The following is a 17,420-nucleotide window of genomic DNA, read 5'->3' on the forward strand; positions in this document are numbered from 1 at the left end:
TCATAGTTTTATTGCATGCACACTGTATTTTAAGCACTGATGAAAATTCCAGGGGGTGAATCTTAAAATCCATGGGCTCCATGAGTTGGAATAAGTACAATGGAATAACTCTATGGAATAATTACTTCTGCAAACTGTTTCAGTTCCCTCCAGCTCATAAAGCAAAACAACGTAGTACTTTCCAGCAATGCCATTTTTTTTAGGACAAACAACAGGAATCTTACTAAATCATCAGAACTCTTTATCAATGTATCTATCTTTTAACTGTATTATTGCTTTTATACTGTGTTAGTCCTCCCCTTCTTATTTTTCTTTTGCAACTCATTATCTTAACTTGTTTTCTTTTATTAGGAAAAAAGTTTTAAAATATAAGAAAGACAGAAATAAGAGCTTTTGATATCTCATTATAAATATTTTAGCCTGAAAACTAAATTCAGTTTCCTCTGTATATAGATTTTACAAAATGAGAAACAAGAATCATTGTTTTGAGCAATATGTTTACCAGCATGCCCCTTTCTCTTTTGATATTTACTTAATACAAAAATAAAAATATTTTCCCTCATTGTATTCCCCTGCATCATTTAATACTGAATATATTTTCCATGTGTCCTTGGGTAGTATGATCGCATAGTAAATTAAATGTTTTGAAACAATTCATGCTGTTTTCAAATAAGTCTTCAGTACCTCAAAGGGATTTAAATACATGTATATGCAAAGCTAGAGCGAGAAATGACTTCTTTGGCAGTGTCTCGAAGGTCTAAGCTAATGGCAGACAAAGCCTGGCACAGAGCCTTTGTGTTCCTGACTGATCACTCTGTTGTTTGCTGCTTAACCAAAAGCTTTATTTCTCTAACGGAACATTTGGTGACATTAGAGATTTACAATTGTTTTTGGCTATGATTACCACTTTGATGTTAGTGTTTTAATAAAAATTAAGGATTTTTTTAGAGATACATACTAAAATATTTATAGATGAAACAATATCTTATCTGCAATTTCTTTCAAAATTAGTTGTATGGAGAATGGTGAAGGAATAGATGAAAAAAACTGAATATGATTTGGTAATGGTTGGAGTTGGATGGTTGACCACACTGGGTTTTATTATAGACTTGCATTACTTTTTAATATGTATGACACTTTCCATAATAAAAAAAATTAAGTTCTTGTTTGTTTTTCATATTTAGAGAAAATGAGCAGTGGACTGTAGCTTCATCAGTAGTGAAAAAGTTATCTAACCAAAAATTTAAATGCCTTTATAAACAGGATGAGGATGTAAGCAAGGAAAGAGTGAATAAAATGTAGCATATCTGCCCTCACTAAGAGAAGGTCTAGATGGTCGTTAGTGAATTTTCATTTTGGTTATATAAACCCACTGGAAATAGAAAAGCTGTTTATCTTTTATGATAGTTTAATAAGCCATTCTGGGGGTACCTGGGTGAGTCAGTTGGTTAAGTGTCTGCCTTCCATTCAGGTCATGATCCGAGGGTCCTGCATCAGGCTCTGCATTGGCATTGGGCATTGGTATCTTAGACTCCCTATTCAGTGGGGAGTCTGCTTCTCCCTCTCTGCCCTTACCCCACTCGTACTCTCTCTCTTGCTCTCAAATAAATTAAAAAAACATCTCTTCTAAAAAATTAAAATAAACCATCCTAACAGGATATAGCATTAAAATATTTTTATAAGAATTCTGTGAAACAGGTATACCTCACAAAAAAAGAAAAAATATTTTTATTCTTTGGAATCAGAAAAAATTTCAAAATAGAAGACTGGAATAGAAATGTGTGCGGTTTTTTAAATTGTTTCTCCTGTGCGTTTCCCAGAGTTTGGGCAGGAGATCCTCACGGTTTCCAAAATTCTTTCAGGGGGTCCACAAAGTCAAAAATATTTTCATAGTAAAATGGCAATATAGCATTTGCCTTTTGCAACCTCATTTTCTTGTGAATAGGCCCAGGAGAGTTCTTTGGAGGTTGCATGATGTGTGCCGTCACAACACGTGGTACACAGAACAGATATGGGCATTTATTTTTGTTTATTTATTTATTATTTTATTTTTTCAGTGTTCCAAAATTCATTGTTTATGTACCACACCCAGTGCGCCATGCAATATGTGCCCTCCTTAATACCCACCACCAGGCTCACCCATTCCCCCAACCCCCTTCCCCTCCAAATCCTCAGATATGAGCATTTAGCTGTATTCCATTTAGCTCAATATTAAGTGGAGTTGCAATAATGTAAGACACCACCCATTTTTAAAGTATTTTATTTTTAAAATATAGTCATTTTATTAAAAATATAATTATTATAGAATGATTTTATTTTAAATTCATGAGTAAATGCTTTAAATTCTCAGTTTTAATTTATGATACAGAAAATAAATAGGCTTGTAATCCATATGAACAAAAGCTCTTTGAGGTCCTTGGAAATATTAAAGAGTATAAATGGCTCATTAAAACCAAAATGTTTAAGAACTATTACTCTAAGGATATGTGTAGACAATGTTAAGAAAATATAAACTTTTTTTCTTCCTACAAAAAGCTTTACAGCATAAAATGTATTTTGAAACTGTTTTTATAACTCATATTGGATAAATTTTTAATTTTTATTTGTTAATATTTATTTATTGAACACCCTGATGCGATTTACATTGTGTTGATTGCTAGGATAGTAGGATGAGCATACACGTACCCTTGCCTACAGCTTGCTCGTAATTCAGTAGTAAAATCTGAAATGTGAGTAATTATTACAATAGAATTTTAGGAATAATTAAGATAAAGCCAAACGTTATTGTTCATACCTATACATGTATATGAATAATTGTATACCCACATTTATTTATGCACTACTATTTCTATTTTTGTGATGTTCACAGAGAGAAATACATGAATACACTCTTCTTTTAAATGATCTATGATTTAAAAAAAATTAAAAAAAAATAAATGATCTATGATTTTTAGAAAATAGATCTTTTGACTATTAACTGAAAACTTCAAAGATAAACTTATAGGTGCTGATCAACAACTGTATAATGATTTTGAACGCCTTTATTCAACCAATCACAAGGCGGCAAAGTGGAGAGAATAGTTGTGAATTTTAGCAGAAAGACCTGAGTTGGAGTTCAACTCTATTACATATTTAAATTTTGAGAATAAATTTGCTTATCTGTACAATAAGACTGGCTCTATGTATCTCACATAATTGCAAATGAACTTAGCACAAAAGCTTATACTTACTATACCCTCAACGAATGTTATTTCCTCTTTTCTTAGAGAGAAATTAACAGGGAAAAAAAAAGAGCAAAATGTAATGTTCAAGAAATGAGTCTGTTTCTTTTTTATTTCAAACCATCTTATGGCTCCAGAAACACAGCTGTTTCAAACAAGCCAAAGAAATTCTTCTGATTTCAAAAAAGATACTTGCTTATGTATAGTTCCATAACAGGCTGGCTACATCTGCAAGGCTAGAAAGACTAATTAGCAAGTGTAATAGGGAAGAACACTAAATATGTTTAGGTTCAAAAGACAGCAGAGTCTTCAGTGGAAGTACTGGCTCATTTTCATTCTTCATTAGTCTACCATCTTTATGAGCTTTTAGAAATAGGAGACAAATGTAACAGATCTCATTGGCTCTTAGTTGGTAGCAATACCATATATGGATAGCTCTTTGTTTATTATTTAAACCACTTTAATAAGGTATAATTTACACATCATAAATGTACACATTGCAAGTGTGTACAAATAAATTACTTCTAGTAAATATGTGGAGTTGTGTGACCATCACCATAATCTTCTGTTAGAACATTTCAGTCATTACAACAGGTTCCCTTAAGTCTGCTAGCAAGTGTAATAGCTTCACTTCAAGGCTCCTCTCCCAACCACAGGTGAGAGATTTACTTTCAGTCTCTTAAGTTTGCTTTTCCTGAGCATTTCATATAAATTGAATCATTCAGTATGCAGTTTTGTTGTCTAGCTCCTTCACTTACCAACATTTTTGAAGTTTTCTCTTCTATGTACCAGTAGATTGCTCTTTTTATTGCTAAGTAGTCTACATTATTTTATCATTGAATTTTCCCAGTTTTTAAATATATTTTTTAAAGATTTTATTTATTTATTTATTTATTTATTTATTTATTTGTTTGTTTGACAGAGAGAGAGACAGAGAGCACAAGCAGGCAGAGAGGCAGGCAGAGACAGAGAGAGAAGCAGGCTCCCCACCGAGCAAGGAGTCCGATGTGGGACTCTATCCCAGGATCCTGGGATCATGACCCGAGCTGAAGGCAGCAGCTTAACTGACAGAGCCACCCAGGCACCCCCCAGTTTTTAAATATCTACAGACAAGTTTGAATTTGGATGTATGATTTTTTTTAGTAGTTTCCTAGAAGTGGAATTTTAGGGTTTTATGGTAAGTTTCTTTTTAACTATTTAGGAAACTGACAAATAGTTTTCCAAAATGAGTGTACCATATTACATTCTTACCGGCAATGTCTGAGAGTTCCACTTTCTCCGTGTCATAGCCACACATGGTAATGGCTATCTTTTGGAGTGGTTGTGGATGAAAACTCAATTGTTTTAACTTGTATTTTCCTAATGACTTATGGTAATGAGCACATTTTCAGGTGGCTATATGCAATACATATGTCTTCTATGGTGAAATGTCTGTTCAAATACTTTGGCCATTATTTGGGTTGTTTGTCTTCTTACTGAGTTGTAAGAATTCTTCATATATTTTGGATATAATTCCTTTATAAGGTATATGACCCAAATATATTTTCTTCTAGTCTGTGTCTTGTGTTTTTATTTTCTTAAGTTTATTTTAAAGGAAAAGTTTTACATTTTAATGAAATTCATTTTATCAGTGTTATATACAATGTAATTTCTCATTGTTAGTGTGCCATTATATATGATACAATTTCTCATTGTAAGCTTCTCAAATTATTTTTAAGGATAAATTAAGTATAAATCTATAGACATAGGGGTCCCTGGGAGGCTCAGTTGGTTAAATGGCCACTCTTGATCAGGTAATGATCTCAGGGTACTGGCATCAAGTCCCGTGTTGGGCTCTGTGCTCAGCGGGGAGTCTGCTTGAACATTCTCTCTCTCCCTCTCCCTCTACCTTTCCTCTCCTCCACATGTATTTTCTCTCTCTCCTTCTCTCACTCTCTCAAATAAATAAATCTTAAAAAAAAACAAACTTTAGACCTAAAATGCAGGTCAGGTTGACTCTCTTCTAAAACTCACAGTTTCTGCCCTATAAATTTTAATGAAAGCTTGCATTCATTTCCTCAGTAACAAAGTGTTTATTATCCAGGCCAGTCCACATCAACATCATCAATTCTCCTGACATCTGTCAGGATACATTTGCTTGCACATTTCTTTTTTTTTTTTTAATTTTATTTATTTATTTGACAGAGATCACAAGTAGGCAATGAGGCAAGCAGAGAGAGATGGGGAAGCAGACTCCCTGCTGAGCAGGGAGCCCTATGTGGGGCTCGATCCCAGGACCCTGGGATCATGACCTGGGCTGAAAGCAGAGGCTTTAACCCACTGAGCCCCCCAAGCACCCTTGCTTGAACGTTTCTGTTCCTGCTAAGGAAGTGCTTTACTTCTAACTGGAGGTCAGCACGTTATTCTATGCACTCTTCATGAAATTAAAGGAATTATTAATGTTTTATTCCATGAGAAAAAGATGAAGACATTCAAGATACTTAGCCTAGAGAAAAGAGGGCAAATGGTAATGTTAATGTGAAATTTAAGGGTATAAATCAAAAAATGTATGTGAATTGATCACAGATAAAAGGGCAAATAAGAAATGAGATTGAATTAAAGGAGTAAGGATTTATATTGCTCTCCTAGAATATTTTCTTAACAATTAGAGTAATGAGCAAAAGTATATAGAAAGAACAAGGATGTAGGAGTCATGAAAAAAAAAAAAAAGCTTGAATCTTAACTTCTTTACATCCTGGACAACATGGGCAAGTTTCTAAATTTTCTTAGCCTCAGCTTCTTTGTCACAGATGATATAGGGAACATCTAACATAAGAAGTTGTAGAAATACTTTTTTAATATGAAAGAAGTGAAGACACATAGAAAAAACTCTTGCAGTGTAACTTACTATTTGCCTCCATCCCTGAAGAGTTTGAGAAAAATCAAATAATATATTAAATATAAAAAAGTGGCACAAGGTACAGAAATGAAACAGAATTCATCAGTTCAAAGTCATGTTTTTTATGACATTTGACAGTTAAAAGTTCAACAAATCTTATGTAATAGAAAATTGGATGAAAATAAAGAAAAGCACCTCTCTTTCTGCTTATAACACAATCTCAGTGGAATGTTTTTTAATATTCATAGCTGGTCACCTAGCAACCTCTAGCACTTCTTGTCTTTTCAGGTAGTAGTTAGAATCTTTTAAACAGAGTAATGAAAATAACCATGATAACTATATTAGATAACTCTTTAGTGCAAAGTATCTCCTGATATATATTAGATTATAGAAGCTGTTGAACTTTGTTGAATACTTTCTCCACCAATAGCAAATTGATTCTTGATGAGAACAAGTTTAGACTGTAGTGCAAAAATAATCTGGACACCTGGATTTTATTTTTATGTCTAAAGTGACTGAGCAAATTCAGTAATTCTCTGAACTAATCAGTTTCTCAACTCTTCCCAAAACTTGTAATTATGACCATTATTATGCTACCAGGCTTGTGCGTCCTTTTTCTCTATAGATTTGCCTACGAAGCTAGAAGTGTTAATCCAGTTACGTATTCATTTAATAGATACAGATGCAGTTCATATTTGTAATTCAAATGCAAAAACACAAAAAGGATTAAAACCATAATACTAAAAAAGTAACAATTTCTTCTTTGACATGATGGTTAAAGATATAAGATGGCATAAACATTTACGCATCAGTAGAGAAATAGAAATTATATTAGACAAAACTCATATCAAGTGATCAATGTAATCAATCCCAGCTACTGATTAGGTGGTATGGTATGATTTGTGGCTGGCCAAGCCAGAAACATTTCCTCTCCTCTGTCTTGATCAAGAATTGCTAGTTCCCAACACATTGCTTCTGTCTTGATGGTTTCTTCCTTTAGTGGCCTAATTGCAGTACCTCCCATCACTCTCCTCTCTGCCAGTGAACATGGGCAGGAAGGGCTGGATGTGCTGCCCTCAAACCCATCCCCTCTGATTCCAAACCAGATACACTGGTGCTAACCAGAGAGGAGATGCCTTGCTCGTCACTTATTTGGAGCAAGAGTGTGGGCTTCTCTCTACCTTTGCCATATTATTAGGTGTTGCCTTGAGCCCTTAACTTCTTAAAGCCTCATTTGTCTCATGTATAAACCCGGGGTGGGGAGGGTGTGTTTTCGTTTTTTCTTCTTTTAACATCCAAAGAAATAATGTAATTTTTAAGGCATTTTCTAAGAATAGAATACAATGCAATACAATTATATTATTTTACCACTCATATCATTGATGCATTAGCCCCATGGGAAGAAATTGGTATTTTATTATTTATCCATTCAGTATTCATCCAGTTATGTATTGAGTGTTGCCTAGATGCCATATGCTTGCTACATCTGTGATACCAGAATCCCAGCATCGCAGAACTGATACACAGAGCTCTTCCTCTGTTTTTGCTGGACAAAAGGTGATTTTTTTCCATGGCCTATCTTTCTTTTCATTCCTGCCCTCTGTCACTGCTCAGTCACTGTGGTAATTACTATGAACACAAATGTTCCACAAGTTCTGCTACCAAGGTAATGTCCATACATATTGTGTGCCCAGAACACTCAGGATATAACTAGTGTCTTTGTATTAATTTTCTACTGAATTGTAACAAATTACCACAAATGTAATGGCTTAAAACAGCACTCATTTAATATCTCACAGTTTCTTGGGTCAAGAATCCAGGCACAGCTTCTCTGGGATCACAATATCATGATCTTACAGTGCTATGGGCTACATGTTGGCTGAGCTGTGTTCTGTTCTTGAGTTTGGGAATATCCTTCCAAGCTCCCATGTTTATTGGCAAAACTCATTTCCTGCCATTATGGAACTAAGGCTTCTCTGTTTTATCTCTGGCTGTCAGCCCGGCGACTCTCAGCATCTGAGTACTTCTCTGCATCTTACCCTGTGGTTCTTTCTCCTAACCTCTCACACGTGGCAGGGTACTTCTTCAGGGCCAGCAGAAAACTCTCATCTTAGTTGGCTAAGATAATATATTCATAGTTGTGACTATCACATTACCTTTGTCACATGCTATTGGTTAGAACTAAGTCATAGGATCCTCCTGCCCTCAAAGGGAGGGGATTTTTCCGGATGTGACTCATCGGGAGTCACGATAGATTGTCTGCAACAATCTTCTTTTAGCTCCAGAAGTCCAAAAGGAATGCTTATTGCCAAGTTTTGAGTTACAGTAGTATTTTTCTTCCTACTTATCTTTTATTAAAAAGGCTGGCACTTATTTTGGAAAGCTTATCATAACATTACAGTAATATAAGTTGAAACTGTTCTTTTTCCACTGACAATATAGGGTTACGTGAGTGTCTTGCAATATAATTTTCTTTTATATACATAATAAATGACCCCACTCCCAGACCTGGGTTGTCACCATGTGATCAATATCTAAACAAGTAAGTAGTAAGGTCCTATCCAGAGGCGTGCCTGCATGGCTCAGTTGGTTAAACTTCTGCCTTCAGCTCAGGTCATGCCCAGGGATCCTGGGATCGAGCCCTGTGTCAGGCTACCTGCTCAGGAAGAAGCCTGGTTCTCCCTCTCACTGCCCCCAGCTCATGACCTCTCCCACTCTCTCTCTTTCTCAAATAAATAAAAATCTGAAAAAAAGAAGTCACATCTATAAATTGACCCTACCTTCTAATTTTGTAATATCAATTTCATATCAAAAATTATTTCATCTTGGACCCTAAGTACTGCTAAATGAATTAAGTTTGTCTTTAATTTCCTTTTATAGACATATCATGCAATCACCCCAGATTTGGTCTTTCTGATTATAGTTTTGCATTTACCTTAAATAACCTAAAATAAAGAAATAAATCCACATGTTATTGAATGAATGAAGCACGATTTTTTTAATATGGCAGTCTAAGAAATTTTCTTGGTGGGAATTATTTCTGAAGTATCTCAGGAGGAAGAAATCCAGTGCACCTCTAATAAAACTATTTTACCAATATACGAAATATCTTTTATTTGAAAGGTGTTATTCAACAAAGCCAGAATGCCAGTGTCTTTTGATATTTACTTGTGACTTTGTTACATCTATCTATATATAATGTTTAAATATATATGTATATGGGTATATTTATACATACCCATATACATATGTGAAGTGAAGATATGTATGGCATTATTCCTAGAAAGTGTATTGTAAGCCCCAAGGTGTGATTGTGGGAACAAGTGAAACATACGAAGCGTTCCTGTTCTCCGGCTCTTGAGTGCAATGGCCTGGTAGGAACAGGATCACATCCTCTCCTCCGGAAGGGTGTAGATAAGGAGCTATGAAAGAAAGTAACCTTCAACTCCCCTTCCTGCCTCAGGTGATTGCTAGCGCCGATATCCTGTTCCTCCCTTATTCCATAACTCCCTCCTTGCGTGCCTGTGCATAGGGAGTGGTACAGGCCTGCTTTCTGGCTTCAAGATAATTGCCTTCTCTTTGTATTCCCTCCTAATGCTTTGATATATCTGTCCTTGCTTTGCTGATGAAAAACAAAATAAAAGCTATGTGCAGAATTCAGCTGTTGCTACTCTTCCTTGTAGAGGCAGCCCTGCACAACCTCTCAGATTGATGACTCAGAGCATTATTTCGGTGCACAATAACAGATGTGTGTGTGTGTGTGTGTATGTATATATATATATACATATATATATATATGTATATATATATATACACATACAGTTTTATATACATATGTATATGTATGTATATAGGGAAGGAATGTGTGTGTGTGTATGTATATATGTGTATCTTCCTTATTTCCCATACCAATGGCCATTTCAGTCATATGGCAGTCCAACTTGGGCGCATCTCTTCTGGTATGGTGTGAGTAAGAATAGCCTTTTATACATGCTTTGTGTAGCATTTTTTTCATAGTCACATTACATTAGAAAAGAAGAATTTACACTTTGGTTCTTGGAAATGTGACAAAAAATGTTCTCTTTGAATCCTTCATATATGTAAAGCATATGAATTTAAAATTAAATACATATTTAAAAGAATGCTACAGAACAATTACACTGGATCAGAAAAAGCTAATGGGAATGGTTGAGTATGTAATTTCTATGCTGAGGTTTAGAAACAGATTAGATTTGGTATTAAGGTAGTGTTTCCATTTCCATTTTGATGCTGCTGGAAACAGTCAAGTAGGGATTGCTATAAGGTAATAGATATGTGTTATTATATTTGTAGGAATGTTTTTCTCATAAAAAGCAAAAATTAGTAAAATAAAAATAGTGAAGTAAAGGAATATTCTTTGGGTCTTTATGTTCAAGTATTGATGAATTAATGTAGCATTTAAGAAGAACACAAAGGAGAAATTACTATGTTTTTTTTTAATATAAGTTGGTATATTTTCCTAAATATTTATATAAATAATTTATAACCTAGAAATTAGTAGGTGAAAGAATATAAAAATAAGTTTTCACTGTTTCACTCATGAGTATAATTAATGTGTAAACTATAAAAATAGATTTAATTGAACTATCCTTTGGGGAATTTTCCATTATCTTTAGTACTTCATTAGCATTAATATTTATATAATCTTTCTTCTTCAGTTCAACTAATGACATGACTAAATTGTAATATATCATTATCCTGTGATAACTTTATTGTGAATAATAAACTCCATTGATTTAAGGACTACTGTTCATAAGATAGTGTATGCACTGATAAAAATTTGCATTTCCTGATGCTTAGATGTAGCATGTGATAGTGTCAAAATGAACCAACTATTTTCACTTTTTCTAAACTTAGTGGTTATTTGTTACATCAGAAATATTTCATATATTAAGATGAAAATAAAAACATTTTTGTAATACTTTCTGTAACATATTAATAAACATATCAAATTAAAGTAGATTTAAACTTTAAATTTAAATGCAAATATAAAGATTGTTTCCTTAATATGCTCATGTTTATTTTATACACAGCTTATTTTATTTGGTTTTTTTATTTCAGCTTTATTGAAATATAATAGAGTTATAAATTTGTAAAATATTTAGTGTGCACACCATGGTGATTTGATTTACATATATATTGTGAAAGGATCCCCCAATCTAGTTAATTAAAACATCTATCACCTCATGTATTTATCTTTTGTGTGTGTGTTTGTGTAAGAACATTCAACTTCTACTCTCAACAAATTTCACTTATATAGTACAGTGTTACAACCATAGTCACAATGTTTTATATTAGATCATTAAATGTTTTTAATTTTATAGCTAAAAGTACGTACCCTCTTACCGGCCTCTCCTTAGTTCCCTGACTCACAGTCCCTGGCACCCACTTTTCTACTCTGTTTCTATGCATTTGACTTTTTCCCCGCACATATATGTGATACCATGCAGTATTTGTCTTTCTCTGTCTAATTGATTTCATTGAGCATAATGCCCCCAAGGACTATTCACGTTGTCCCAAATGGCAGGATTTCCTTCATTTTCATGGTTCAGTAATATTCCATTGTGTGTTTATGCACATATATACACTTTCTTTATCCAGTCACCCATCACTGGACTCGAGTTATTTCCGTATCTTGGCTATTGTGAATAAGGCTGTACTGAACATGGTAGTGCAGATATCTCTTTGAATTCCTATTTCTTTTCCTTTGGATAGATAACCAGAACTGGGATTGCTGGATCATAGAGTAGTTCTATTTTTAACTTTTTGAAGAAGCTCCACAGTTTTCCATGGTGGCTGTAACCAATTTACATTCCTATCAGCAGCACACCAGGGTTCCCTTTCCTCCACATCTTTGTCAACACTTGTTATCTCTTACATTTTTTATAATAACCATTCTAACAAATGTGTGGTAATATCTCATTTTGGCTTTGGTTTGCATTTCCCTGATGATTACTGATGCTGAGCACATTTTCATGTACCTTTTGGCTATTAGTAGGTCTTTTTGGAAAAATGTTTATTTAGTTTCTCTGCATATTTTTAAATCAGATTTTTGCTGTTGAGTTGTATGAGTTCTATATATATGAGTTTATATTTTTATATTGAAGCCTTATTAGAAGTATGATTTGTAATTTTTTCCATTCTATAGGATGCCTTTCATTCTGATAGTATCTCATGAATCTCTTAATCTATTTTCACTTTTCATTCTTTTTCCTCTTTGCTCCTCTTCTTAAATGACTTCTACTGCTCTGTTTTCAAGTTAACTCACCGTTTCTTCCAGTTCTCTGGCCTGATATTGAACCCCTCTATGAATTTTGAAGTTAATTTATTTTATTCTTCTGTTCTGTGATTTCCATTTGGTACTTTCTAATATATTCTGTTTGTTGAAATTTTCACTTTGTTCATGCATTGTTCTGCTAACCTCAGTGAGCATCATTATAACTATTATTTTGAACTTTTTATCAAATAACTTCTCTCCCCTTCATTAAGGTCCTTTTCTGGAGTTTTATCTTGTTCTCTTGTTTGAAATATATTCCCCTGTTACTTCCATTGTTCTGACTCTCTGTGTCGGTTTCTAAGCATTAGATAAAACAGTCACCTCTCCTAGACTTGATGCAGTGGTTTCATGTAGGAGATAAACATTATGATTCAGTCTGGCCTGAGCTTTTGGTTCTCTCTCAAACCTTAGTGATTGTCCAAGCTGCCTTCTTTGTTCTTAATGGCTCCCAGTAGTTGAAGGTGTGCCAGAACCTGTTTTTATGTGGTTTTTTGTTTTTCTCATTGACCCAGTATGTAGGAATCACTCAGCTAGTTTCTGGATTTTTTTCAGAGGGAATTGCTCCACGTGTAGCTGTAGATTCGGTGTGTCCATGGGACGAGGTGAGTTCAGGAGCCTCCTGTGTTGCCACTGGCCTGGAATATTAAAAGTGACTACATAATAGTGTATTTACCGCATGATTATAAGAAGGACTTAAAAAGACCTGTACATTTAAATTATAATCCCAAGGTCATTAAGGTAATACTTTTCTTAATGATTTTGCCACATCCATCACTGAACTTCTCTTTTCTTAAAAATATTCTCTACATACTTTAAAGGATTTCTGAAAGTTAGACTTCTCAGTAAGACTTCAACAACATCACTGCTTATATGCTGTGAGATTATTTTAACTTTGACAATCTTTTAGTAAAGCTTCTGTGTTTCTTTGGTAACTACTGGTCTTTCTAACCAGCTGCACTGTTCACTTGAACAAAACTACTGTATTTTCAAAGCATCTAAGGAAGTATTTTATTAATGTTTTTAGATAGAATATAAGCAGAGAGGCAAAAGGAATTTATGTTGATAAAAATTGGTCAAAAGTCGAAAAACAGTGATGATATAAACATCAATTATCAAGGACCATTCAGATATAAGCATTTCAGTTAAAAATTAATGTTTCTTCTTGAATTTACCAGATCTTTTCTTGAGTACTACAATTTAGATTTGAGTTGGGGTGTTATATTTTTATAGAAGTATTAAAAGTATTTTTATTTTTTCTGCATTTATAACATAAAATATCAAAGTGCAACTATAGAAATATGATATCAAAATGTCCAGGTTTAAATAATTAGAAATCATGTAAATTAGCTTTATATGCATTATGTCCAAATTAGGATACATGTAATTCCTGTAAAGTAAGCAAAAAACTGTTATACTTTCTGAGTCTTTTTATTTTCTATCATTCTTTTTTATCACAAATTTTAATATTTCTATGCTACTTTGTTGTATACACGAAAAACTTAGCATCAACCAGAGCAACAGTAATTCTTAAAAATTTACTGTGTTCTTGAAGTGGTTTCTTTACCTGTGAATTTCATTTCTCACACTATTGTCATCACTGTACATTACTTTCATTTTACCAAAGATACTGAGGCTTATAACATGTATTTAGAAAGTGCTTTGAGTATTAGAATTCAGTGGTATGAGGCTGTATTTTATAAATTAAATAAGATTGTGTTGTGCTACTTTATTAAGATGGATATAATTATAATTTACTTCCACTGATCCTTTATTACAGGGTTTTAGAGCATCCTCAGTCACCAAAAATCAAATGGTACTAAGGATCCAACTATCTAACTCTGAAGACTACAGAATGAAACTGTATTTAACTAATGAGTCATTAAACACTGCATCAGAGGCTAATTATGTGCTATATAGTAGCTGACTGAACATAATAAAAATAAATTAATTAAATAAATAAAAAAATTTTAAAAAGAGTGGAACTATAAGTGAACCTTTAAAAATAATCATGTATACCAATTAAGAGAATTTGGAGTTCCACAAATACTCTTTTAGCTATACCTTTACAAGGTGTAACAACTGATCCTAAACATCTAGCTTATGCTTTTCATGGGCTATGTTTACACTCTCACTTTTAAGCTTAAAAAGAAATATTTCAAACCAAATTCCCTTAGCACTTTGCTGTACCCTGCTGTCCCTCCTATACTCTAGCATTATGATAAATTTTGATGTAAGCCATGATCTTGAACATATGCCTATACACGCAAGAAATGTGGATCTGCGGATTTTTAGGATCTGAAATTGACTACATCTTAAAATGATATGTATACACTGACCACGTTAGAAATTCAGTGTCTGTGTGTGTTTTTTGAGAAGTTTAACAAGTGGTAAATTACAGCTCTGAGTGATTCAGTCATGTAGAGTGAAATCAAATATTTAAGAAACTATTCTTACTTTTTATAGATAAATTCCATGAAATAACCCTTTAATTATGGCCAGCTATTTTAAAATCTTCAATATGTAATTTCCAAATGTCCTTCACACAATAAAAAATAGACTAGACTAATTGAATGAAGAGTGGCTAGGAACATTTCTTCATCTTCTACCCTTTATTTGTATCTAATGTCTTACTGTAGGATCAGTCCTGGTGAATCCTTATAGCCTACTGTCTAACAAATCAACTGTTTCTATGCAGACTTAGTTGAAACCAGGTCATGTACTAGATGACATTCTGTATTCACCCAGTTATATTCAATGAGTAATCACAAATTAATCTCTCATATCGGTAGCAATGGACCAAGAAACTGGCAACAGAAAAGATCCACATGTAGGGCCAGAGAAAGCTCTCACCCCTTGAGAACAGCAGGAAACTTAGAAACATACAGTTATTTGTTTGTTTTTAATTTTTATTTTGAGGCTAAATCTTCAGAACACTAACCCTGATTAAAAAATAAAGGTGGGGATGGGAGGTGCCTGGGTGGTTCACTGTGTTAAGCCTCTGCCTTTGGCTTCAGCTCAGATTGTGGTCCCAGTGTCCTGGGATCAAGCCCCTCATCGGGCTCTCTGCTCAGCAGGGAGCCCGCTTTCCTCTCTTTCTCTGCCTGCCTCTCTGCCTACTTGTGATCTCTCTCTCTCTCTGTCAAATAAATAAATATAATCTAAAAAAAAAAAAAAAAGGTAGAAAGAGGGAGGGAGGTGAATAGTAGGGAAGGACAGAGAAAAAAGAGGGTAAATACAAAGAAGGAAAAGAGAAAGAAAATGGGAGAGGAAATTCCTTCAGAACCCTCTTATAACCTGAGAATGATGTTTTACCAAACTATGCTAGGTGGATGACAGAAGGATTCCATAATCCAGTGTTACTGATTTTTGGATGTTTGTACTGTGTTGATGCTGACTACAGGGATTGCTTTTGAAGAGCAAAGTGGGAAGGAAACAGAAACTATAAGGGAGGTGACTTTTAAAATTTAGAGATTTTGAAAGAGTTGAAAATGGTACTTCAATCAGTGAATGGCAAGAATTGTAATTTAAAGGGGCGCCTGGGTGGCTCAGTGGGTTATGCTGCTGCCTTCGGCCCAGGTCATGATCCCAGGGTCCTGGGATCGAGCCCCGCATCGGGCTCTCTGCTCAGCAGGGAGCCTGCTTCCCTTCCTCTCTCTCTGCCTGCCTCTCTGCCTACTTGTGATCTCTGTCTGTCAAATAAATAAATCAAAATCTTTATAAAAAAAAGAACTGTAATTTAAAGAAATAATTGTACCTTCATTTAAGAAGAATAACTCTGCTTTCTTTTAGTACTTTTATTTTTAAATATCCTTGACAATGGTAAAAAAAAAAAAAAAGTATATCTGGTGTTTTACATATATACACTTGCTAATTTTTAGCTGGTTAAAAAGAAAATATAAACTTAATTCTGTCTCAGTTAGTTTTCACATAATAATCATTGTCCACCTTTTTTTCCATGTGGCTATTTACAGAAAAATCTGTTCTAGGAAATAAAAAAGTTCACTAAGTTGTTCATCAGGCAAGAATAATTTTATTGTGCCTTGCAATAAGTGCCATGCTAAGGCACAGACAATGTTAGTTGATGAGTTAAGGCTAAAAAGTCAATAGTAATTCACAAGTTATGATCGTGTTTTCATTTTATCATTTGCAGTCATATGCTTGGATTGTGTCTTCTCAATGTATACAGCCACTACTGTCTTTTTAAGTGAAATGCTCCTCAATTTCATAAGTGAACTATATGCTTTGGAGTTTCTTGTAGTGGGAACATCTTCATACAATGTTTTTATAAAGTATCTGGTCAAAAATGGACAAAGATATTTGTTTCTTATATTGGTGGTATAGCTGAATTCAAAGAATTATTTTTTAGTATCAGGTGATTCATCATAGATGCTACCAAAATCTCAGAATGTCCTATTCATATCAACTATTACTGAATTCAGAATAATACCTTTCTGTTATTAGTGTCCAGTCCCAATATTCATTTGTAGATAGCTTCTGGGTACCAGAGCCCACTTTATGTGCACCTTAGAACTTTTGAAAACTGCTGTCCCTTTAAATCATGACTAATAATTTGCTAATTTTTCAATACAGGTAATGGATTAGGAATTAGAATTGTGGGTGGTAAAGAAATCCCTGGACATAATGGTGAAATTGGAGCCTATATTGCCAAAATTCTTCCTGGAGGAAGTGCAGAACAGACAGGCAAACTTATAGAAGGTAAGGATAAGGATTTCATAGTCAATTAAAATAAATGTACTCATATTAAATATATTTTAATTTCATGTGAAATTTTCCTCTTTACTGTCTAGGTAGACTGCTCTCCTTATGATGAATTATGAAATTTTGGTATAATAATATAAAAGAAAATGTGTTCACAATTATATTCATCTTATTTTCAATTGCATTGTCCTTTTGGCTATTGGTTTGCTATGGGATTACCTTGTTTAACAAATACTAATGAGTTAATATTGTTGACTTGGGCAATATTATTTTTAAAAAACTTTCA

General features: G+C 33.9%; 1 protein-coding gene across 8 annotated transcripts in view; it reads left to right on the forward strand.

The window, feature by feature from the left end:
* Positions 1-17,420, forward strand: part of PCLO (piccolo presynaptic cytomatrix protein) — a 407,515-nt gene that overhangs the window by 280,003 nt on the left and 110,092 nt on the right. For all 8 annotated transcript variants that reach the window (XR_014300995.1, XM_082692496.1, XM_082692497.1 and 5 more), the window contains exon 10: positions 17,006-17,131. Coding sequence is in view for 7 of the 8 variants with exons in the window: in XM_082692496.1 (XP_082548622.1) it covers positions 17,006-17,131 (126 nt within the window). In the remaining variant the exon portion in view is untranslated. The remainder of the gene's footprint in view (positions 1-17,005; positions 17,132-17,420) is intronic.

Source organism: Mustela nivalis (assembly GCF_964662115.1).
Source record: "Mustela nivalis genome assembly, chromosome: 12".
In the NCBI taxonomy this organism is placed as follows: Eukaryota; Metazoa; Chordata; class Mammalia; order Carnivora; family Mustelidae; genus Mustela; species Mustela nivalis.